Here is a 26,218-nt window from a genome sequence, read left to right as displayed (position 1 = left end):
AACAGCAGTAAATTGCTTGATCGTGGTTTCTGTTAAAAGTTATTTAAGACTTTAAATGGCAAATGTTGAGAGGGCATTAAAGTAGCCTTCATTAAAATGATGCGCGAACCTTTCCGCTGCGGGTTTCCTTTAATTTCTGACAAAACTGGAATGTGTGCATTCATGTATGCGCTATGAATTTCTCTCCGCTCTTGCCCAGAGATTCTGCACACACTTTAAATCTCTTCAATCACTTCTATACAATTGTTTTATCTTTCTCGAAGTGTACGTGTGTGCTCAGACTGCGTCCCGTGCATTTGCAAATCTATTAGCTCTCGCGCTTTCTCTATGGTAAAAAGGTGGCGCTTTGGTACACAACGCGAGCCACCGCTTATTGCGAGCGCGTCTCAACAAACGGTCTCAGTACATTGCGCTGGGTGCAGGGAGTCCTCATGGGAGTTGTAGATTCCCAGTGTCGCATTGCGCATTGTTTATAATTTTGCATAACTTTAAAGAAAACTACATAAAAAATATATTCAACCTGCCAAAGTGACTAGTGGGATTGGCTTTCTTACCCGCCACAAGCCCTATATATATATATATATATATATATATATATATATATATATATATATATATATATATGTCATATAATGTCATGTCATTTTGCTGTGTACTGAACCTACTCGCTGCTCCATCAACGTTTCATTCAAAATCGCTATATTTCCTTGTTTAAAATGTACTGCAAGATGCAGTTTCTTTCCAAACCGTGATAAGCGCCAAAGCTTATCAAAGAACCAGCAAAAGTAGCCTACTGATTATGAATATGTCAAATATTGCAATGAGACTTTTTTTTAGGCCTGTAAGGCTAGTAACTTATAGGCTAGGGTTCGGTTCATGATGATATAAGCTCCAGTTCAGGCACAGGAGCTTTTGTTGTGATTATCTATTGTCTGCTATATTTACTTTTTATTTAATAAATCCAGGAAATTCGTTAATGAAAAATTTATTAAAATTAAGATACAATTAATACAAAACGAAATTTGCTTTAAAGAGAGGCTTTGTGCTTTCTTTTTTGAGGTCTCTGTGAAAGATTGAAAGTCTTTTAATGCCACTTTCAGAGGTCCGTAATGGAGAACTATCACGTTGTTTTTTCCTCATAAATGCAAACACAAAAAATAAAAGACAAAAGACTTTTTAAAAAATACAAACCATCATTGTAAAAAAATTGATGGATTTATAGCGTTTTGGGAAACAAGGATGCATTTATAGCATTTTGTGGAAAAAATGTATGTATTTATAGCGTTTTGGGAAAAAATTATGGATTTATAGCGTTTTGGGAAACAATGATTGATTTATAGCGTTTTGGGAAAAATGTATGAATTTATAGCGTTTTGGAAAAAATGTATGAATTTATAGCGTTTTGAAAAAAAAAATGGATGGATATATAGCGTTTTGTGGAAAAAAAATTATGGATTTGTAGCGTTTTTGGAAAAAATTGATGGATTTATAGTGTTTTGGGGAAAAAATGATGGATTTATAGCGTTTTGGGAAACAAGGATGCATTTATAGCATTTTGTAGAAAAAATGTATGTATTTATAGTGTTTTGGGAAAAATTTTATGGATTTATAGCGTTTTGGGAAACAATGATGGATTTATAGCGTTTTGGGAAAAATGTATGAATTTATAGCGTTTTGAAAAAAAAAATGGATGGATTTATAGTGTTTTGTGGGAAAAAAAATTATGGATTTGTAGCATTTTTGGAAAAAATGGATGGATTTATAGTGTTTTGGGGAAAAAATTATGGATTTATAGGGGTTTGAAAAAAAATGGATGGATTTATTGCGTTTTTGGAAAAATGGATGGATTTATTGCGTTTTGGGGAAAAAATTATGGATTTATAGGGATTTGAAAAAAAATGAATGGATTTATTGCGTTTTGGAAAAAATTTATGGATTTATAGCGTTTTGGGGAAAATAATTATGGATTTATAGCGTTTTGAAAATATGTATATATATTTTACTTTGAATGTATCATACAAAATTGTTGTTTGATTTAATAAGCGTTGATCAACATGTTCAGACTGAGCAAAAAAAAAAAAAATTAACTGGATAACTTAAATATTCACAACATGTTTGGGTCTAGGCAAAAACTGTCCTTTTCTTAAAAACTATTGAAATGGATTTATCGTGTTTTGTAAAAGAGCTCTTAATATTTATATTTAGATAAATAACTATGGCCTATATATGTGCACACACACACACACACACACACACACACACACACATAAATAGTAATGTAACTGCGAAGAACCTTTTGCACCTTTACTTTTAAGAGTGCACAACAAGCTGATTTTTGCTTCCTTTACAACAAAAGCCAAGGTGTTAATTACTGTAATTACATATACTTTTTCCTAACCGGTTCTCAAGTTACATTAAAACCTAATTGCTTATTGCATACCAACAGGGGCATAGCAGCTGGCATTACCCTCACCAGTTCACATACAAGCATTCATGATCAGCAGAAAACTACCACATTGACTTTATAATTATCAGTGGTAACAGCGATCTAGAGGCTTTCTCTCGGTTGAACATGTAAATCGTTCTCACTTTTCTCCTCTCATTTCTCACCCTTGAGCATTCTTGTAAACACCCTCCCCTTTTCTCCAGTTTAAGAAAACTGCACTAATACACCAGAAATGTGGTGTAAAAACAGTCCAGTATTTAGCTCATGGCATTTAGCGTTTAAAAATAGGAAATGAATCACATAACTTTACAAACAGGCATTCTGACTTAATAGGCACTCTAACGTAACCTTTCCCCAAATGCTTTGTTAGGAATAACATTATCTTCCTCTGCTTTTCCTGCGGTGCATTTAAGGTTATACTGCCAACAAAATGTAGACAGGGATTGTTAAACATTGCAGAAGAGTCTTCTGCGTCAAGAACAAAATCTGAAGTGCAAGAGATGTTTCGGCTTATGAAACTCACCTGTAATTGGCTGGATTGTAGTTTGGTGGGCCCATAGTAAGCGATACCAGAGAATTTTGAAGCACAAATTGTATGCTTCCGATATAAACACAATGGTAGAAGTGTGGACACACTTGTAATAGGTGCTACATGTATATTAACTGACTTATAGAAAGTGATCAACTGTACTTTTTATGAAGATTGTTTGTTATGGTATTTTAATGTAACCTATACAGATATCTCTTTATTAGGTAGGGCTGTCACGATTATGAAATTTGTCTGACTGTTAACTGACTAATAAATTGTGACGGTTATAACAATTAATTGTCTGTTTTGGGGCATTAAATTCTGATAGATTTTTTGTTTGTTCATGAAATAATTATTTAAATTAAATATTTCGCAAGGTTTACCTTATTTACACATATTTAAAAGTAATTAATTAAATGAATATATCTTTCAAAAACTGAAAATTCTTCATAAGAAATAAACACAATAAATCTCTGAAAAATAACTGAAAATAAAAATGCAATCAAAATAATTATTACTACATATTATTACTGGACCACATGTCTGTAGTGGCTGCAAAAATCAATTTCTTACAGATCCTTTAGAATAGCATCCTTTACTTCCCTAAATTTGAAATTGCTGTTTTGGAAATGTATGCAAGTTTTGTAACATTTCTTTAAATGTAGTTTTTCCACTGTATTAAATGGCTTTGTAATGTATTACATTGCAATGTATCGCGTTGCAATGTGTTGTGTTACACTGTCAGTCAAGGAGCATTAGATACTGTCTTATGTCATGGTTCTGCCATCTTGTCCTTTATTTAATCTAGTCTTGTGGCAGAATCATGACAGACCCATGTTTTGTGTGGGTTCATGTGGTCTAAGTATTGGTTTACTAGACCACGTGTTCCCTGTGTCTTGTCTCTTTTACCCCGCTCCCTTGTCATCCTCCTCATTATTGTTTGATTCTTATCACCTGCTCCCCTCTTGATTTGTTACCCTATTTAATCCTCTTGTATTCATTGTCCTGTGCTTGTGCATTGTTTCTGTCATCGTGTGAGTACGCTGTCTGAAGTATTGTAGAGTTAATATTATCCAGTCTAGTTCTTTGTTTCATGTATTCCTGTTTAATGTCTTAGTCTAGTCTTGTGTCTTGTACAGTTTAGTGCTCCTGGTATAACCCTGTTTATGTTGTTTTGCCCCCTCGTGGGTTTTTGTTTTCTGTTCATTATATATTAAAAGTCCTATTTGAGTTATATCTGTCTGCATTTGGGTTCATCCATACAACTTCATAACAGAATGCACAAGCCAGTTAAGAACCCAGCGGACTGGATGTACCGTCGCTGCGCTAGGAGAGGACGCAGTTTTTCTGTTGTTCTTGAACCGGGTCCCACCTGGTACGATCCTCTTCTGTTTGGACCCGGGGTCAATTCTAGGAGGGAGCCAGCCAGTTCCGCTGGTCCCATCCCCCTGTCTGTCATCCCGGAGGATCGAGCCATGGGAGGTATTGTGCTTGGCAACCCGAGTCTTCCTCCTCCGGCCCCTGAGAGCTTCTCCCCACCCATGTCGCTTCGAGGTAAGCGAGAGCGGAGAGTTTCGTGGGAGTCGCCGTCCGAGGGGTCCTCTTCGGAGCCTGCTGCTCCCACCACTGTTCTCCCCTCACCTGCCACGGCGTCAGCACCACGCCCGAGAAGGAAGAAGAAGAGGAGGGGGTTGACTTCTCAGCCTCCGCTGCAGCCCCTGCCGTCTGCGCAGCCACCGCTGCAGCCCCTGCCGTCTGCGCAGCCACCGCTGCAGCCCCTGCCGTCTGCGCAGCCACCGCTGCAGCCCCTGCCGTCTGCGCAGCCACCGCTGCAGCCCCTGCCGTCTGCGCAGCCACCGCTGCAGCCCCTGCCGTCTGCGCAGCCACCGCTGCAGCCCCTGCCGTCTGCGCAGCCACCGCTGCAGCCCCTGCCGTCTGCGCAGCCACCGCTGCAGCCCCTGCCGTCTGCGCAGCCACCGCTGCAGCCCCTGCCGTCTGCGCAGCCTCCGCTGCAGCCCCTGCCGTCTGCGCAGCCTACCGCAGCGCCCCCTGTCACGGTCTCTGTTTTGTCTCCGCTGCCGGAAGCAGCGCCCCCTGTCACGGACCCTGTCTCGTCTCCGCTGCCGGACGCAGCGCCCCCTGTCACGGACCCTGTCTCGTCTCCGCTGCCGGACGCAGCGCCCCCTGTCACGGACCCTGTCTCGTCTCCGCTGCCGAACGCAGCGCCCCCTGTCTCACCGGCTCCATCTGTTGCTTCCTCCCCTGCACTGTCATCCTGTGCATCTGCCTACTCCCCGGCCTCTGTCTCCATGTCCTCCCTGAGCTCTCTCCCCTACCCAGTGAGTCCTCGCTCGCCTTTGTCTGCTCCCTTGTCTGCCCCCGTCATGCCCTGGAACCCTGCCGTGCCTCCTTTTGTCCCCCCAGTCATTCCTGCCATTTCCCAGCCTCTGTTTACTCCTTCCGGAGCTGTTCCTCCTTGTCCTTCCCCTACCAAGCCTGCTGTCTCCAAGAACCCTACCAAATCCACCCGGACTCCTCGCCCCAAGCCCTCTACCTCCCCCTTGGAACCCAAGACTCCTTGCCCACCCAGCTCCACCCCTCCAGGACTTCCTCACATGAACTTTATTGCTCCTCCACCACCCATTCCTTGTATGATGTTTTTGTTGTTTCATCCCAACCCATTTGTTGTACAGGCTTGTATTCCATTGTTGTTATTTGTCATGTTTTCTTGGTGTCTGTCTATCTGTCAGTCTGTCTTGTCTCGTGTCTAGTGTTCCCCTGGGGAGCGTCTGGAAGCCGCTCCTTTAGGGGGGGATTCTGTCATGGTTCTGCCATCTTGTCATTTATTTAATCTAGTCTTGTGGCAGATTCTTGACTTACCCATGTTTTGTGTGGGTTCATGTTTTCTAAGTATTGGTTTACTTGACCACGTGTTCCCAGTGTCTTGTCTCTTTTACCCCGCTCCCTTGTCATCCTCCTCATTATTGTTTGATTTATATCACCTGCTCCCCTCTTGATTTGCTACCCTATTTAATCCTCTTGTATTCATTGTCCTGTGCTTGTGCATTGTTTCTGTCATCGTGTGAGTACGCTGTCTGAAGTATTGTAGAGTTAATATTATCCAGTCTAGTTCTTTGTTTCATGTATTCCTGTTTAATGTCTTAGTCTAGTCTTGTGTCTTGTACAGTTTAGTGCTCCTGGTATAACCCTGTTTATGTTGTTTTGCCCCCTCGTGGGTTTTTGTTTTCTGTTCATTATATATTAAAAGTCCTATTTGAGTTATATCTGTCTGCATTTGGGTTCATCCTTCATCCACATAACAGTCTTATTTATACAGGCGCTGAAGCTCCCCCTTGTGTTTTTTAAAGAGTTGTGCAATCATTGCGGTGATCTGAAATCATCGCGATGAGGTCAAACAATCCAGATGAGATGATTATTTAATCATTGTGACAGGTTTAACATATTAGGTTTAATATGTTTTTCTTATAGTTAATTCACAAATCCTACCACTAATCATGTCAGTTTTCATAGCATTAAAGAAAAAATCTCACTTACCAGAAACATGAGCCAATTGCTTGTCATGCTTTTATTTTTAGAAGAACAATTAAACACATGGATAGATCTTAGTAGGCAAAAGACCTACATGATTTAAAAACAATTAAAATAGATCAGCTTTTTATAAGAGTGATAATTTAAATCAACGACACTTCAGGTTGCACCAGCCATATCCATAAGTTCTTGCTTAAACTGGATTGTAAAGGCTTAGTAACGTTACTATTTTGTAACTATTCTTTCCTTAATTTGCTTACCTCTTTTAAATGCAGAACGTAGCTTGTTGGTCATAAGCTCTCTGTAAAGTGGTCGCATAATATGACATTTACATTTAATTATCCAATAGCAGCCTTTAAATTTATGAGCAGAAATTTTGTTGAAATGCCAAAAATAAATTTTTGATTCAAACTTATTTGCTTATTTAGCAGTAACTGTTAAAATACTTTTACATTAAATGCTACTCTACTTTGTCATAAATATTCATGTTGAAGAGCTGCAAAGTAATTTATTCACATAATGTTTTTCTTCTTTAGCTGGAATCAAACAAAACTGTCTGCATTTTTCTGGAGCACTCAGGGCCAGAGTTATACACTTTCAAATACAGACTTTTGGAAAAGAAATAAAATCAAAAAGCGCCTATTTATTTTTGTGTTTAAAGGACTGACAACACATACAACCATGTTTAGCACTTTCAACAGTGTTTCATAAAATTTGAAGAGGTTTCCTATAAAATTACATCAAAATTTTACATTTACTAAACTGTATGTTTAAAATTTGGGCATGCTACATTCAAGCGGAAATTCAAAAATATGTCTCAGAGTGTAACAAACATATGTTTTGATTAATTTTTAAACCAGTTTTGTATAAACATGATTTATGAAAGTAATTTAGTTTTAGCCATTAATTTCTAAATAATCTGGATGTGATCAATTGTCCGCTATACACCCATGGTCTCCGTAATGCTGCAATGGTTCAAAGTGTCTGTTAAATGGTGTAATAATTGTAATAATAAAGCCTGTGCCATAATTTCTAGCTTTTGAACATGAAGATGATGAACTCTTGTTAATTGTGTTCTCAAGACAAGTACATCTGTACGTGAGACGGAAGAGCGAGCGAGGAAAATGTGCCCTTTGTTTCAAATTCAGAGCGTGCCTGCTGTGGTTCATGTCAGAGACGAATAAATGAGCAACAGCCATGTAGATTTTAAAATGATGTCACATATTAACCAATCAACAGTGTGTCAAGCTAACTCTTTTTGGTTTAATTGAAGATGTGTATTATGTGTGAGTTTTTCCAGGAAGAAAGTTCCCTGGCCTCAATGTGCAATACTCCCGACCCCTGGCAGGAGGGGGTGGGTTGTGATAAACACAGAATCACAAAGGAAACCAGAGATGAAATAATATCTCCTAGCAACTATCTATGCCTTTGTAGTGGATGAAATGATGAGGTTTCATAACTCCAATTAAACAGATCGTTTGGAAAGGTTCTGCACGATGACCTCTCATGTAAAGATAAAGCAGGCCGTGATACACTCTTCTGTAATGTAGATGCATTATGAAACTCTACTTAATGTTGGTTGTTATGAAATGCTGATATACTGTATTACTTCAAACTTTAAATTAAAATCCTTCATAGTATACGATTGTAAAAAAAATCGAAATCCTCAGTATTATTCTGCTCAGGTCATGTTACATTTCAAGATTTATTTTTTAACATTGCACTCATATACAGTAATACAGTTCTTGGTTGATCTAGATTTTTTTATTTAACATAAAGTTGCTTTCATCACGATACGGCTCTAGGTTTATGTTAGCTAACATAAATCTAATAAGTGACCAGTTCAGGTAAGTGACTAAACCCAAGAAATGTGCAGCTTGTGTAGTCATTCACATTATAAAAGTAAGAACAAAGAAAAGTTTCATTTAAATAACTTAAATTGACTCTCTCCACATCTCCCGCGCCCACCTTTTCTCCCTGCGAGACGTCAGCTTGCATTTGCCTGGAAATATGCCTTTAGATATATAATTACACTCTTTAAGCAAATCTAATTTATATCTCAAAAGACCTCTCGCCTTTTCTTTCCGCACATTTCCACGTTGCCTATTTCCATGTTTCCGAGGCTTCCTTGGGAGACTTCAATTTTCTCTTGAGTTTTGTAGTTCACGCTGTGATAATTGATTTATAGCGGTACCCTGAAATTAATTTTGGAGAGTTTGGGGATGTTGAACTATTGTGTCTGTGTGTGTTTTTCTTTGTTGTGTTTGTAGTAAAGGAGCATTATTACTATGACTGGTTTGACTTTAGTATGCAGTATGCCTATCAATTCAAACAACCAATCATCAATCATGATTTCTAGGGGCGGGGCTTTGTAGAGAATCATGCAAGGTGCTCAATAACCTGTGCACATGCACAGTAGATGAAACGACCTTGAGAAAAGGTGTTTTTAGCACAATTTGAGCTTAAGAAACAAAGCTACAGTAGAGTTGGTGTCAGGTTTAATTGTTGGTCAGAAATATGTTGTTTTATTGTGATTTTAGAGATATCTGTTTTTTCCTATTAACTCTTTCGCCGCCAGCGTTTTTAAAAAAAGGTTGTCAGCCAGCGCCAGCGGTTTTGGGTTTTCATGATTTTCACAAAAGTTTAATGCCTTCCAGAAATTGTTCTTCTTTAAATATATAAACATACAATATACTTAATAAAAGAACAGACCCTCTGCTTAAAAAAAAAAACCTACCTTAAGTAGTTCTTTTGTAATCAGCTTTTGAATATGTGTAGATTTCTGCAAAAACATCACAGAGATAATTCAATTTTTGTGACAGACTTTCATAGAGATCCCATTCAGAGCGATCTTTAAAATAGACACGGACATGCAGCCGCTTGCCATAGGGCAATACATCCGCATTTAAAAGTTGCGGTTGCCTGGTGGATGATAGCTGTATTACGGAAAGACGTAAATACTCCTCATTGGCAGGGAAGCGTCTTGTCAATGGCCGTGAAAGAGTTAAGTTGGATAGGAATTTAGTTTTGCATGACTGAAATAACTGCCAGGAACTAAAACGGAGCGGAAAACGCAACCGCACCACATACATCTGAATATGACGCTGTAATCTGAATAGTTTAAAGAAATGGTCCAACTCACATTTTTACATTTCTTTTTATGTGTAAGTGTGTATTAGTACATTAACAATATGCAAAAGGTACAAACCCCAAAGCAAACGATGACGTGAGGTATCGTCTCCAACGTAAATCTCTTTTCTTGGACTACAACAAAAACACGGATTGTAGTCAACAGTTTACTTCCTGGGATTTATGATGTAGACAAGACCGACATTATCATAATTCCTCCCGCTTCAGACTCACAGCCTGTAAGTTAACTCCTGTAAGCATTGCATTGTGCCCAAATCTTTCAAACATGGTAAGAAGTGTTACATTTCCTGCTGACATCAGAGCTTTTCAGCCCAATCACAACGTACAGATTAGCTGGCCAATCAGGGACACAGAGCTTTTCAAATCTGTGAGTTTTGGGAAGAGAGTAAAATCTGGAGCTAAAAAAAGTACGGTATGTGGAAAATAATGTGTTTTTTTAAACCACGAGAACACATTGTATTATACCAAATACACAAAATAACGTTGTTTTATAGCAATGAAATAGGTGCCCTTTAAATATTTTCAACTGGCTGTGATGCCATATCGGCTCCCGCGTCGCTCTTCAAATGAGAGTATTGCATGCGCAAAAGACGCAAATGTGAATCGCCCCTTATTGCGCAACTTCCCTAAAAGGACTTTGCTAAAAGTGTCAAATATAAAAAATTATCTGGGCTTTTACACGAAGGCTGGAATGATAGTCTGCCAAAACACTGAAATGTTAACATTTCTCCACCAGAAACTTATTTAACCAATACATCCTTTATTACTCTAAGGAATTGGATTTGTTTATATGCTTGTTATTATCCATCTATGCGTCCAGTATTGTGATCATTTTCTACATGTTGTTCTTTCATCATAGAAGAAACTGAAGTGTTTTGTTTTCAGTAATTGTCAATAACATTTTATTTTCTTCTTTACGTGCTAATATTCATCAAGATGACCTGAAGGCTTTTGGATTATTGAGAATAATGAGAATATGAAAGAAAAAAAACACATCAATATTGACATCATTGCTAATAATGCTGAAAGGGTTTTCATTAGTGTATGGCAGACCCACTTGCAGTTCATTTGTTTGTTAATGCTCAATTCTCAGGATTTCGTATTGGGTAAGTTATGGTGGGAACACACTATACATCATTGCAGGGTATGTAATCTGTTTTGACAGGAATTTTGATGGTTAGTTTTCCGTTGTCATGGAAACAGGTTGTAGACTGTAACACGCTGCCTGCTCGGAAAACAGATACTCATATAAGCCAAATAAGTAATATGGTGTTTGATCATTCAGTTTATTATCCTGCACATCATGTCTTCAGATCATGATGTGTGACTTTAAGAAATTCGATATTTATGAGCCTGTGCGATTGAATTAGAAGGAATAAAGAAAGGTATGAAGAGCTCAGATGCAAAACGCAATAAGGGTGTTTGACATCTATTCTTTGTAAGTGAACATCTTAAACTACACCGTTTTTTAATATTTTACTATGTTCTTACCTAACTTAGATGATATAATACATTCCTGTCTTGCGTGCACTTCATCTTTGTACATGCTACCACATTCACAACACAAAGTGAAAAAAGACAGGGATGTATTATTTTGTCTAAGTTAAGGTAAGAACATAAATATTGAAAAACGGTGTAGTTTTCCTTTAAGGCTCAGGCTCTTATGATTGAGTTTAGTAATTTCACTTTATAGCATTGAAAAGTTTTTAGTCAATAATTGAAATGCCTTATATTCACAAATGTCACTTTAGTCATTTCATTGGTATGCAAATAAAAATGCAAAATTCTACACTTCTAAAAAAATTCTCCTGTCACTTTTTGCCGAATAAAGGTAAAATCAGGGCTTGACATTAAGCATGTCCATGTGGTTGTCCTTCGGACAAATACATTTGTCATTCACTTCTTCAAGTAAAAAAGTTACTTGCCTGGAGATAAAAATGACATTTCAGCCATGTCAATTTGATTACACCTGTTTGGCACAGAACAAAGACTAGATTACAAATAAAAGCAGATTTTAGTTTTTATTTATTTATTTATGCATTGACATTTTAGTTTTTCCACAGATTTACAGTTTATTTGTGGTGGCACATCCACATGGATAAAGCATGGTTAGCTAATATGCGGTCAGGTAAACTCTGTGTATTTTTTGATCTTGGTTCTGAATCTAATCTCTAACAAAATTCTATTACAAAAATTATTTCAGCTTTTTGCTCAAATGTTGTATTTTTGAAGAAACCTACCTATATTTAGCTCTTTCCCCGCCAGCGTTGTTTAAAAAAGTTCCCCCGCCAGCATTTTTCATGATTTTCACAAAAGTTTAATGCCTTCCAGAAAATGTTCTTCTTTAAATATATAAACAAACAATATATCACATGAAAGAACAGACACTCTGCTTTCAAACAAAAAAAACCAATTCATCCTACCTTCATTAGTTCTCTTGTAATCACCTCTCAAACATGGGTAGGTTTCTTCAAAAACACCAAATTTTGAGCAAAAAGCTGAGATAATTCCATTTTTGCGAAGGGCTTTTGATAGAGATCAGATGCAGAGCGATCTTCTACACGGAGTTCTTTCTCTTTCACGTGAGGCTCTACTTCCGGGTTGTATAAGTTGCACCTGGTGGATAATAGCGGTATTGCGGAAAGACAGAAAATCTCGTCATTGGCGGGGAAGCGTTTTCTCTTAATTAACGAGATATCTCGTCAATGGCGGCGAAAGAGTTAAGAGACTAGGAGTACATAAAAAGAGAACAAATGAAGATAGGATGAAACTTTTCCCCCTGTTGTGTTTGTTTGATTAAAAGCGGAGGGTCTGTTATTTCATTTCATATATTCACTGTAAAAAAATTCCTTAGAAATTGCAGCTGGGTTGCCGGCAACCCACCGCAGATCCACATTTATGTTATTCACTGGCAAGAGTTTGTTCAAAGTTAAACGAACATCAAACACCAACAAGTCTTTGTCTTTACAGAGTAAAACCAAAAAAACAGCATTAAGCAAAACATTCTGGGAAACAAAATCTGAAGCAAAAACAGAAAAAGGTTGATGATGATTTCTGGTTCCCAGAATGCTTTGCATGAGGCTGCCATTGTATAGTTTTATTCTGTAAAGACAAAGACCTGTTAATATTTAAAATGTATTTAACTTTGAACAAACTCTTGCCAGTAAATAACATAAATGTAAATCTACGGTAAATTACCGGCAACCCAGCTGTAATAATATTGTACTTCCTACTGATTTTTTTTACAGTGTTTGTATGATTATAGATTTATAGAAGAAAACTTTCCTGGAAGGAATTTTGTGAAAATCACAAAAAATGCTGGCAGGGACCTAAAAAAGGTTGGCGGGGAAGGAGTTAAAAATACAGCACTACTTCACGTGTTACTGTAAATAGCTCAGTCATAGTATTACAAAAATACAGTTGCCTGATGCATAAGAAATGTCACTATCAACAAAGATTAGCTAAAAAAAATACAATCTGTCTGTCTGTGAGCAACCTCTCAAGACTGAAACTGAAAGACGGTTTTAATGTAAATTGTGCCTTGTTGTCAGCCGAGGAAAAATTAGCTGTCAAAACACCTTGAAATCTGCAGATGGATTTAACATTTTCTGCACTTAATAAACATTTTTATCAGACACCTATTGTTTGGTTTCTTCATGCTGACAGGTGCTTAAAAGCCCTGAAAGCGTGAAATAATGAAACAATAGTACAACAAATAACGGTGACCTAAAAGGTAGATCTAATGCATCTATTGTACAAACAATGCACAATACAGTTTATGGCTGGTAAAACTACTTCTGGTTGGAAAGTGAATTATTTTGACCCCGGCTTGAGATCACCCATCAGCTCGCATCGTTGAGCGTTGAGTGACATTTAGTACCAAAGCTACATTCTCCATTTCATCCTGTTATTTCAGCAAGGGCACTTTACTGTAGTCTTCTCTTAAACTGTCAAATATATATTCTTAGACTTCTTCACAAATGACAGCTGCTGGACATGATCGTATGACAAAAGATGTGTCCTCAGATTTACTGAACATTCTGTGCTTACTGAACATCTGGTGAAGCATTGCTAGCATTGCAAAATTCAATTCACATTTGTTTGTATAGCGCTTTTCACAGTTTACACTGTTGCAAAGCAGCTTTATAAAAGGACACAATGCAGAATAAACAAAAAACACAACAATTAAAAAAACAATGCACAAAAAACAGGACCACATAACCTTAAAGGGATAGTTCATCCAAAAATGAAAATAATGTCATTAATGACTCACCCTCATGTCGTTTCAAACTCGTAAGACCTCCGTTCATCTTCCAAAACACAGTTTAAGGGCCAAACTCATTTCTCTGTCTTACCCCTTCCTCTTTGTTTTTTGTCTTCCCCTTGCCCCTCGAAACCGAGTGAAGGGGAAGGGGTAAGACAGATCGTTCGTCTAAAAAATGAGACACCACTCGATAACCGATGATTTTGTCATCGACACCTTCCCTTGACGCTAACTGGCTGCTACGTAAACAGACAAGCGTTGACATAAACAAGGAAGATACCGTCGTCTCAGGTTTGGTATCGATTGCATGAGCTGAGCTCAACAAACAGCGCATTACTTAGCTGCTAGCTAGCGCCTTAACTAGCGATTCATAACAAAAACATTACAGTTTAAAACCGCTTGAACATTTTATTAAAAGTATCATAAAACGTGTGTCATAATATAATCTCAATTAAACTGCCGAAAATAACCTTACTTTCATTTGTGCGACTCCTTGACAGTTCAACGCTCAGCCATAAAACATCTTGATGCCGGCTCTCCTGAGAAATTCCTACGTTTACATTTACCCCTCTCTTTCAGGTGTGGTCCTTATCACACTTCGTTTCAAGGGCTATGTATCCCTACGCCTTGGCCCTAGTCCTCGATCAAAAGGAGAATTGATACGCCACTTCGCCTCACATGAACGCGCAAAACCGAGGGGCAGGGGGAAGGGGGAAGACAGAGAAATGAGACGCACCCTAAGATGTTTTTTATTAAGTTCGAGAGCTTGTTGACCCTTCATTGAAAATCTACATATGGTATACTGTCCATGTCCAGAAAGGTAATAAAAACATCATCAAAGTAGTCCATGACATCAGTGGGTCAGTTATAATGTGTTAAAGCATCAAAAATACATTTTGGTCGGAAAATAACAAAAATTATGACTTTATTCAGCATTGTTTTCTCTTTGACGCGGCTGACGTGTTATCTGGTGCACCCCAGGTGTTTTTTTTTGTGCGCCCAGACTTCATTTACAGTCTGAGGGAGACGCACGCTGTAAGTTTGAAAAAAAAAAACGTTGCAAACAGTCCGTGACTTTAGTATAAAACTAAATATAAAACATCTTAAACTGTGTTCTGAAGATGAACGGAGATCTTGCGAGGTTGGAACGACATGAGGGTGACTTACTATAATGACATTACTTTCATTTTTGGGTGAACTATCCCTTTAAGTCGCACAGGGATATTTGTAACAATGGCTAGCAACACATTGTATGGGTCAAAATCATAAATTTTTCTTGTATGCCAAAAATCATTAGGATATTAAGTTAAGGTCATGTTCCATTAAGATATTTTGTACATTTGCTACTGATAATATATCTAAACATTTACTTTTGTACTTTTGGATAACTATAACGTCGTAAGACCCAAGCTTTGGTTTGTCTTTTTTTCAGATTTCTTTCAGCTATTTTGGGGTTTGGAAGAACCAATAAATATAATAAGCAAATATTTTTCTTTGAACATGAAGCAGTGTAATTGTCCACGTTTGTGTACAACAGGTTCCAGTTACACAGAATTAAGTATTAGGGTGCCAGCAACAACAACAAAAAATGTCTTTAAATGCGAGTTTCTCAATATTTTGTTATTTTTTTCTACCCCCACCTTCCAGATTTTCAAATACCGGTAGTTGTATCTCGACCAAACATTGTCCTTTCAGATATGTACAAAATGGACTCTTATGACTGGTTTTGTGGTCCAGGGTCACATATGTGTTGGGTCATCTGATGAGCGCAGCATCCAGGCTGTAGCTGGCGTAATGAGCATCCAGAAACAGAAAAGCAAATAGAGAAAATTAGCGTAGCTGTTGTTTATAGCTTTTTATGTATATGATAGTTATTAATAAGTTATTTATGAGGTTAATGCAAACGTTCCTGATGTAATTATGAGTATGCTAGACTGAAGAGATGTGTCTTTAGTTGATTTAAAGTGGAGGAGAGAGTGTTTTTCTGAGAGTGTTGAATTTATTTTTTATTAAGACATGTCTGTATAGAATAGCTTAAATAAGAACTTATTTTTTTCACTGCAATGTCTTATTTTTCTCTCCCATCTTGACCCTCTTAGAGAAAACGGTTCTTCTGTGTGTCCTTTATGTAAGAACGCTGTTTAGAAAGCTCATGCCACACGATTAAGCCATCACTGCCTCTTCACGACCTGACAGTCGTGATGTGCAAAGAAGCAGGATTCTGTCTCCCAGCCTCGATGGTTTTCTATCGTCCTGAACTGTCCTTGTATCGCTGCCTCACGCTGCATGGCACTATTGTTCCTCTGAGGCCAGTCTCCAGAGCCGCTAACAGAGACAGTCTTGGAGATTTAAAGGCATAGTTCACCCACAAAATCCCCTCATCATTCGCTTTAGAAGAATGTTGCTGCTGTTCTTTTCATACAGTGATTGTGAATGATGACCAGAAGCTTTTAAGCCCCAGTGCATTAGATTTACAGTGCATTCAAGGCATTCAGCATTTGTGTTCCCTGGGGATCAAACACACGACCTTATGTTCTGCTAACACAATGCACTATACCAATTGAGCTATAGAAATCATACTAGTAGTTTTCTCACTGTAACTCTCAAAGTAGTTGCCAACTTGTTTACAGGACATTGAAAAATTAGTCATGTTAGAGGAGGTTTTATGAAAACTTGTTGGGCCTTTTCTTATATAAAAATGGGTACCTGAGGGTACTGATGACATAATTTTCATTGAGTGCATTTACATCCAGAAATAGACGTATACTCCAAAAAAAAACACTCTAAAAAAACTGTGCTTAAATAGCACTAAAAGTGGTTCACTGGGGAACCATTTTAAGTGCCATTTTAAGTGCCATGTAGCACCTGTGTAGTACCTGTGTAGAACCAAATTGTGCCATGAAAAACCATATGTGGTGCTACTGTATATCACCCCCGTATGGTTCTTCATGGCACAATTTGGTTCTACACAGGTGCTACATGGTACTAAAAATGGTTCTCCTATGATTACAAGCTTTTAGTGCTATTTAGCACCAATTTGTGTTAGTGTGTAGGGTAATATGTAATATTTTGAGTGCTGGCAGCCTAGGACAACAAACTTCAACCCAGTGGCATGACAACACCGGCCCTTGTGGCCAAAGAAACAGACTGGCCCACCGGGAATTCTCTCAGTCCTCCCAATGGTCAATCCGGGCATGATTTCAACCCATCTGATGGGCTCATCCGTTTCTGACCCAATACTGTGTGTATATCTTTAAAAAACAGCTTATTTTAGAAACTTGTTTCATGCATTTGGTTTTCAAACTGGGGGGGCGGTTTTATGACATTTTATAAAATACATTATTTTAGGGATGCACCCAATATTCGGCCATCGAAGTTTTTTGGCCTAAATTTTTTTATTATAGAAACAATACGGTCGAAATGTTTTGATGATGTAAGTAGAAACCGCGACCTGCACGTGCTTGTCTGAAACAACATGTCTGCCATGTGGACGTATCCCTGTGTCTCAATTCGTTCCCTTGCTCCCGAGGTCGTGAATCAGTATATCTTGTATGCAGGTTTGGGCACTGATAACTGTTTATGCTGCATCGTTCGCCCTCCATCTGTGTGTGTGCGCGCGTGCGTGTAATAAGTGCACTCAGTAGTGCATTCACGGAGAGACACGTTTCAAAAAGCAAGCGGACATAAAATCTTTCTGTTCTTGACAGGGCGCATACAAACAAAACAGATCTCCACAGTATTCTTTTTCTAATAAAAACATGTGTTTGTGTATGTATAGATTACAGTCAGAAACCAGTCTGTGCTTATTTGGTCTTAAAGAGACAGGAACCTCAATAAACCTACTTAAGTCTGTGTCATTAATGTTAATTAAACAACCCAAGACAAAGAGAAAATAATAATTATATTTAATTTATACAATAAAGACAGTGTTATGATTCAGTCGATTTCTGTACCTAACGCTAATTTCAGATGTGCAGCTTTGTTCTTTTTTTATAAATGTTGTATTATCTTTATTTGTTATTAGATTTTTCTCACATCTTTTTTGCTGATCCGAAAAATAATCCAATCCGTGCCTCAAAAACTAAATGTGATTTGAACCGTGAGTTTTGTGATCCGTCACACACCCCTAGTAAAGTTAGTACACAGTCATAGCCATAAATGCAATGGTACTAATAATTGGCATAATTTCTTTCAATGTTTCGGTTTTCGGCCTTGGTTTCCTCTTTTTTCGGTTTCGGCCAAGAATTTTCGTTTCGGTGCATCCCTACATTATTTATCATAAATTCTTTGCCGATAACCCTCATAAAACCAAGGCTTCTAACCAAAAGCACTACAATATCATATTTAATATGTTTTTTCATTCACTCTCAGATATAAAGGTACAAGAAGGTACAAAAGTTGTCACTGGGGCGGTACCTTTTCAAAAAGTACACTTTTGTACCTAAAACATGCATATTGCTACCTCAAAGGTACATATTGCTACTTTAGAGGTACATATTGGTACCAAAATGGTACATATTAGGACCTTTTTAAAGGTGCCGTCCTAGTGACAGCTCTTGTACCTTTTTTTCTGAGAGTGTTTTTAAATTCTAAGTTTGAGATTGTTTTTATATCATGAATTTTCTTTTGGGGGGCTGCAAAGGGGGCGGGGGCATGGCAAAAAGTTTCAGAACCACTGATTTACATGCAAATCAATAAACCAGCTACGTAGAAACCCGAGTTTACATGGCATTTGGAGATTTCTTGGTCAGGTTTCTTGCAGGCAGTGACGTCAGCACCTATAGTCCGCCTATTTAAAAAAAGAAACGTGGGAAATCGGTCAAAAGCAATATTGTTATATCTAATTTCACAGTTTCTCCATCAACTGCATGAGTTAAGAGCACTTTTATACATTACTTCATGCTTCCGTTTATGATGCTTATCTTTTACGGGCACAAACTGTAAGCCGGTTAAGGCATTTACATGTAACAACAAATTGGGTGGGCAGAAATCTACATGTGCTGATGGGATCTTGCTTTAGCCGTTTATGACCTTTCCCGGATCAAAGTAAACTGTTTTACATATTTACATGACCTTAAACGTTATCAGCTTATTATGCATAATCTAAGTAAGTCCCTTTAAATATTAATACTAAATTATGCTATTACACTTTCGCAGGACCCAAGTCACAGATGAGCTTATACGATTACTCTTAAATATATCTTAAATTCATTTTTGGATGCAGTAAAAATAATTTCAATCTTTGCACGTCTCCTGACTCTCTTGTGCTTTCTCTCTTTCAGATGTCCGTGGACTGCGGGGATTTCTGGACCAGGCGTCTCGAATGGGTTTGGACGCGTCTCTGCAGCAGGTTGACCGGAACGTGACAAAGGTCTTTTCCACGCTGTTCAGCACCATGAGAATGGAGGAGCTTAACCGTTACCGAGACACGCTCAGACGGGCCATCCTGCTGCTAAGTCCTCGCACTGCCCAGGTCTTCATTCACCAGGTAGGGGTTGCCATGACAACAGCTCAAAGTTTTGTGGGTGCAGCAAGAAGGTTGAATGAATACAGCAACTTTTATATTAAGTTAAACGAAAGTTGTATTGGGTTGAACATGTTTTGCATATAGTGGAGGAAATGGTCGAAGAACTATAGACTGCGTAATGCATTCGTATGTGTGTGTTTATGTGGTTTATCATGACTATGACATTTACTGTTGTTTGTTGTTTGCTGATAAAAAAATAATAATTTTGAGCGAAGCTTTCGGTGGGAAGGTACACGGGCTGTTGTGCCAAATGGGCTGGAAAATAACTAAAGTGGCTCATCCTGTACATTTCATTTTGTGCAGCTGTAATCTCAGTAAAATGATCTGAACGCTTGATGATTGAAGGAGCAGAGAAATTAGCTTCCTGAAGTCAATTGCTTTTTGTGCGCTTTTCTCTCCAGATACTCCCGTCTGTAGTGACTGCAGTAACATCTCGTCCCCAACTGCATTATTGCATTGAATGGAGTGTGAAGTATTTGGCAAAGCAGTGACTTGGGGATGAAGGGATGTGTTAGTATTGGGAAGGATGTTGGTTTGAATCCTGATAGGAATGTGAAGGATTAAGCGCCAGTGGGCTTTTATATCTAAATCCCTCACAATGTAGCGGTCACTGCCAGACCCTTAAGCATGAGACTTAACCAGAAGACTTTTACGAGTGCCAGGCTTCCAGAGACCTTGCAGAGCAATTTTACAGCCTACTGCAGAATATTATTTTATTATTTTACCTATTACTTTTATTAAACTTTTTGAATAGTTTTTCTAAAAGGTCGTAAAAATGTGTGTATAAAATATATATACACTCACCTAAAGGATTATTGGGAACACCTGTTCAATTTCTCATTAATGCAATTATCTAATCAACCAATCACATGGCAGTTGCTTCAATGCATTTAGGGGTGTGGTCCTGGTCAACACAACCTTCTGAACTCCAAACTGTATGTCAGAATGGGAAAGAAAGATGATTTAAGCAATGTTGAGCGTGCCATGGTTGTTGGTGCCAGACGGGCCGGTCTGAGTATTTCACAATCTGCTCAGTTACTGGGAGTTTCACGCACAACCATTTCTAGTGTTTACAAAGAATGGTGTAAAAAGAGAAAAACATCCAGTATGCGACAGTCCTGTGGGTGAAAATGCCTTATTGATGCTAGAGGTCAGAGGTGAATGGGCAGACTGATTCAAGCTGATAGAAGAGCAACTTTGACTGAAATAACCACTTGTTACAACCGAGGTATGCAGCAAAGCATTTGTGAAGCCACAACACGCACAACCTTGAGGCGGATGGGCTACAACAGCAGAAGAACCCACCGGGTAACACTCATCTCCACTACAAATAGGAAAAAGTAAAATTTGCACAAGCTCACCAACATTGGACAGTTGAAGACTGGAAAAATGTTGCCTGGTCTGATGAGTCTCGATTTCTGTTGAGACATTCAGATGGTAGAGTCAGAATTTGGCGTAAAGAGAATGAGAACATGGATCCATCATGCCTTATTACCACTGTGCAGGCTGGTGGTGGTGTAATGGTGTGGGGGATGTTTTCTTGGCACACTTTAGGCCTCTTAGTGCCCATTGGGCATCATTTAAATGCCACAGCCTACCTGAGCATTGTTTCTGACCATGTCCATCCCTTTATGACCACCGTGTACCCATCCTCTGACAGCTACTTCCAGCAGGATAATGCACCATGTCACAAAGCTCGAATCATTTCAAATTGGTTTCTTGAACATTACAATGAGTTCACTGTACTAAAATGGCCCCCACAGTAACCAGATCTCAACCCAATAGAGCATCTTTGGGATGTGGTGGAACGGGAGCTTCGTGCCCTGGATGTGCATCCCACAAATCTCCATCAACTGCAAGATGCTATCCTATCAATATGGGCCAACATTTCTAAAGAATGCTTTCAGCACCTTGTTGAATCAATGCCACGTAGAATTAAAGACAGTTCTGAAGGTGAAATGGGGTCAAACACAGCATTAGTATGGTGTTCCTAATAATTCTTTAGGTGAGTCTATGTATATATATATCAGAAATTCAGACGCGAATAGGCTCAATTTGCCGGCTTTAGCTAGCTTGTAGTCTCAAAATATATAGCTCAACCTCCTCACTTACTTTCTTTCAAGCAAGTTTTTTTTTATTCTTGTTTCTATTAAAGTACGAAGATGTGTCAAACAGCCCCACACTGAAAATAATTATTCATTCAATTTACTAAATTTTTTTGGTAAGTGGTTGCAATCAATTTATTTAAGGTACATTTAAACAAAAGTGTTTTTTTGTTGTTTTTTGTGTTTGAAAATAATTATTCATTCAATTTACTACATTTTTTGGTAAGTGGTTGCAATCAATTTATTTAAGCTACATTTAAACAAAAGTGTTTTTTTGTTGTTGTTGTTTTGTTTGTTTGTTTGTTTAAATGTAGCTTAAATAAATTGATTGCAATCACTTACCTTAAAAAATTAGTAAATTAAATGAATTATTTTTTATAATTTTATAAATTTATCTTCCATTGTTGTTTTATATTTCTTCTTCAGTTTGCTATGTCATAATCACATCACTACAGAGCCCTTACCAAAAATTAATGTTTTTTTTTTTTGTGGTAAAAGTATAGTAACCGTGTTTTTAGGGACGCAAGATATATCGGCCAACATATAGTTATCGGCCGATAACTGCTTATTTTTAATATTAACGGTTATCGGTCTGATATCAAAATTAGGCCGATAAATGAAAGCCGATAAATGATGGATTATTTTGGTTTGTTGAACCACTTCACTTGCTCATTGCTGGCCATGTGGAGTTTTGATTGGTGCTTTCTGTGACATAGCACGAAGATGACACGTGTTGCGGGCTTAAGAAGAGTATGCCAGTCTAACGCAAAGGCAAAATGTCCGCGGTCTGGGAGTTTTTCATTGTGAAAATAATATGAACATTTATCGGCCTATATCGGTTATCGGCCCCCAAATATAAAGAGTTATCGGTATCGGCCAAAATTTCCATATCGGTGCATCCCTAATGTTTTTTAATGTATTGATTACTATTAGCACAACCATGGTTTTACTACAGTAACCGTAGTTTAACTATGTTTTTTGAAAACCATGGTTGTCCAATTTTCATAAAGGAGCAAGCTTTATGACGGCACGGCACGAATATCAACCAAAGTTTTGTTTTTACAACTTGTGCGATTCATGCAAATCATGCGTTACATGCCTGAAGTGCCCGAAGCGCTTAATTCGCACCGCGTCATTCGCACGAATCGCGCCATTCACTCTGCCTCAATCGTGTCTTTGCTCTGACTTAACACGTAAAATCACTTGGCTTAACACTTCACTGCACTCAGCTTTTCTTATATCCAGCCGGTAAAACCGGTCCTTGGAGATTAGAAGTGTGACAGTTGAGAGATTGAGTTCTCTAAAAGGAGCAAAACATCCTGGGAGTTCTCTGCAATCCACCTTTTCCCTCACTTTCCCATGGACATTGCCATTACAGTGACTGCTGTGCAGAGTTTCATGTCATCAATACAGGAGTTGGCGGTGCAGGGTAACTTTGTTGGGTCAGGACCAGACAGTTAAGTTGTTTACGGTCCTTGTTAAATACACTTGTCTGGGCTGCACCACAAACTAATATTGCCAGTGCTTGTTGACATTAGACCTTAAAGCAACACTATGTAGTTTTTTTGACCTTTAAATAATGTCTCTGAAATTATTTCAGTGATAGAACAACTTTTAACTGGACAAATTGTACTGTTGCTGCAACCTGAGCAGCCTCCTAGCTGCTACAAGCACACTTTGAAAGTGGCAGTGGAGGGTAGGGCACACAGCCCCGCCCCTCCCCTGCCTGCAGAAGAGTGTCTGATACCAGGCACTATTGCGCTTTTCAACCACATGGGGGAGCTGTAAGTCATTTTTACATGGAAACTACATAGTGTTGCTTTAAAAGAAAAAAATTGATTACAACCTCAGTTTCAGAGCTGTCCAGAAGTGCAGTAATGCCTAACTGAAGACATTAAGCAGCAAACAGGATGTCTTGAGCATCCTCCCACATCTTTTTGTAAAGAAAGGTGGTCTAAAAAGTGTCAATTGAGCTCTGCGCAGTGTAGAGGATCTGTTTGCCATTGCCATATTTGTCTTGAAACTCTATTTATCTGAATAACCTTGTTTGTTTGCGCTTGTCTTGTATATGCATTTATTTCCTTTGTGATTTGCTGCCCTGAGACATGGTCAGATAACAAGTTGGGTTTAGAGAGAGCTTTTCTTTGTCTTTTTAGGGCTGTTATGTGTGTTCTGATTCGTCTACGGCTCTCAGTGTTATACACACACGACTATTACTGTACTGATGTGCATTAGGCTGAGTGTATTCACCTGCCAGGAGCTCAGACAGGAGAAAAGTAGCAAGGACACGAGGTGCATTCATAGATTTAATAGCGTGCCAATGCTGGGATAAAAATATCTAAATCTTGTCAATACAGTCTCAGGAACTGCATCACAAGGATGCATGTGATGTCTGATACCCCATTCATTCATCCTAGAGAGCCACGAGCACATTGTTTGCATGTAGCTGAATGACTAAAATAAAAAACACAATAATTTATAATGAACCAGTGTAAGCTGCAAAATGAATGGTGCAATTTAGTTAACATTAGTAATTGAACATTTCAGTAGCTGTTTGTGGTTTTAGGGTTTAAAGCTCGGTGGAAGTTATCACTGTAGTGAGCTGGAGGTAGATGAGAAAAATGAAGAAAAATATGTAGCTGTTTGACAGTTTCATCAGACTCGAAGGTTGCCGTTGGCCCTGAAGCAGCTCACGCATGCACACACGCACATCTGTTTTATATTTCAACTCCTTTGTGCTGTTGAACACAGGCTACTGCATCAAATATCCGCATTGCATGGGTGATAAAATATCCACGCAGACATACAGGCTGATTTTTTTTTACATTGCATTGCTAATTCAAAAATCCCTATTGTATATATCTATAATTTATCATCTATAATATACACTTTTTCTCAGGGTTATGGATTTTTATTACCCCTCACCCTACGTGTTCGACTTAGTAACTTGTGCCAAAGACCTACTATTTTTGCTACATTCTTTTAATGGTTGGTAAAGTATTTTTTGCCAGGCTGTATGGATCCATAAAGAAAATGGATCCAAAAATTAAAATTCTGTCATTATTTACTAACCCTCATATTGTCCTAAACCGGTATGAGTTATTTTACTCTAAATAACACAAAGAAAGATATTTTTATAAATGATGCTAAGCACACAGTTTGACTTCCATAGTATTTGTTTTTCCTACTATGGTAGTTAGTGGGTACCGTCAACTGTGTGCTAACCATCATTTATAAAAATATCTTCGGTTGTGTTCAACAGAATAAAGAAATTCATACAGGTTTAAAACTACATAAGCATTAATAAATGATGACACAATAAAATGGTCCCACATAAAAAATTCCTAAGCTTTTAAATGGACGGACAATACCCTTTACGAATATCCTAATATCAGTACTTCCAGAAAAATGATTTTTTTTGTGATTCTTGCAGGCAAAAATCCTTGATCTAGCGGCAAAATTCGATGGAATATGCTAAATTTTTATGCAATTTATGCGATGAAATTACGGGAACTTGCAAAAACTGTTTGCAGCTTTTTTAGCTTTTCATTGATGTTATGCGAGATGTTTATGCAATTTTATGCGATGATGCGAAGCGGAGTGCCGAAAACCCCCTTAGCTGTTATAAAATGCACTTTAACACCACTGCTTCGCGGGGCTTATTGCTTTTATAAAACGGTTACTTCATATGCATAGCAGGCTTTCATAAAATAAAACACAAATAAGTTGTAAATATATTCAACCAATCAGGATGCCATTTTATAAGCAACATTTTTCAACTTTCTGCTAAAGCACTATTCGGACGGGATTAGTTTTCCAAACGACGTTTGAGTTTCAGCGTGTCCCCCAAGATGTCTGTGATTTTATGTACCGATTCGGACGGGATTAAAATGATGCAGGCTATTCCAGAGATGGGAGTGTCTGTTTCATGCATTTGGGCGTTCCAGTAGCACGTGCTCTGGATACACGTGTTTGTAATGTTAAATATTTTGCTTTAAATGTAAAATTATGACAGAACATGTAATTTATTAATTTAATTTTAACAAATCAAAATAAAATATAGAAATCCTACTAAAGTAACGTTAGCCTACGTGTTTTATATAACTGTCTGCTTATAACAAACACAAAGTAGGGGAGAGCGGGGTATGTTGTCACACTTTTCACACTGTCTAACATTTACTGAGCACCATACATCAAAATGGTATAAATCTCATACCAAATGAAAGAAGGAAGTCTTGGGCACATATGTTGTATTCATAACATCTTTATATCTTATCTCATTACAGAGTTGTAGACTGTTGAATAGTGACTGTGCACTTGTGACAATTCGCCCCATCGGAGGGCAAGCCGTCACACCAGGGCGGGCAAGCCGTCACACCAGACCATCCAAAAACAAGAACACAACTACTTAATTGTGAATATTGATTTTAATTTTTAAACTCAAACCAAACTGGAAATATAAACATCCGTGCCTGGAGAATCTGGAAAAACAATTATTTCAATCCAAATAATGCACATTTCAATAAGTGGCAAGACCACTTCACTTCGAACCCCGGTTCAAATGTTCCATGGCTTTCACACAAAACCAGACAACCGAATGGAACGCTGCAGATAACCCGCTCAACCCAACATGCTGAACCTCTGAACA

The 26,218-nt window shown here is 38.2% G+C and overlaps 1 protein-coding gene across 6 annotated transcripts in view; it reads left to right on the top strand.

The window, feature by feature from the left end:
• The window catches only part of grid1a (glutamate receptor, ionotropic, delta 1a), a 436,389-nt gene that overhangs the window by 285,757 nt on the left and 124,414 nt on the right, over positions 1-26,218 (top strand). For all 6 annotated transcript variants that reach the window (XM_055173307.2, XM_055173309.2, XM_073869734.1 and 3 more), the window contains one exon: positions 19,221-19,426. In XM_055173307.2, the coding sequence (XP_055029282.2) occupies positions 19,221-19,426 (206 nt within the window). The remainder of the gene's footprint in view (positions 1-19,220; positions 19,427-26,218) is intronic.

Source organism: Misgurnus anguillicaudatus, chromosome 7 (genome assembly GCF_027580225.2).
Source record: "Misgurnus anguillicaudatus chromosome 7, ASM2758022v2, whole genome shotgun sequence".
Classification (NCBI taxonomy): Eukaryota; Metazoa; Chordata; class Actinopteri; order Cypriniformes; family Cobitidae; genus Misgurnus; species Misgurnus anguillicaudatus.
The sequence above is the reverse complement of the archived record's forward strand: the minus strand, read 5'-3'. Positions and strand labels throughout refer to the sequence as shown.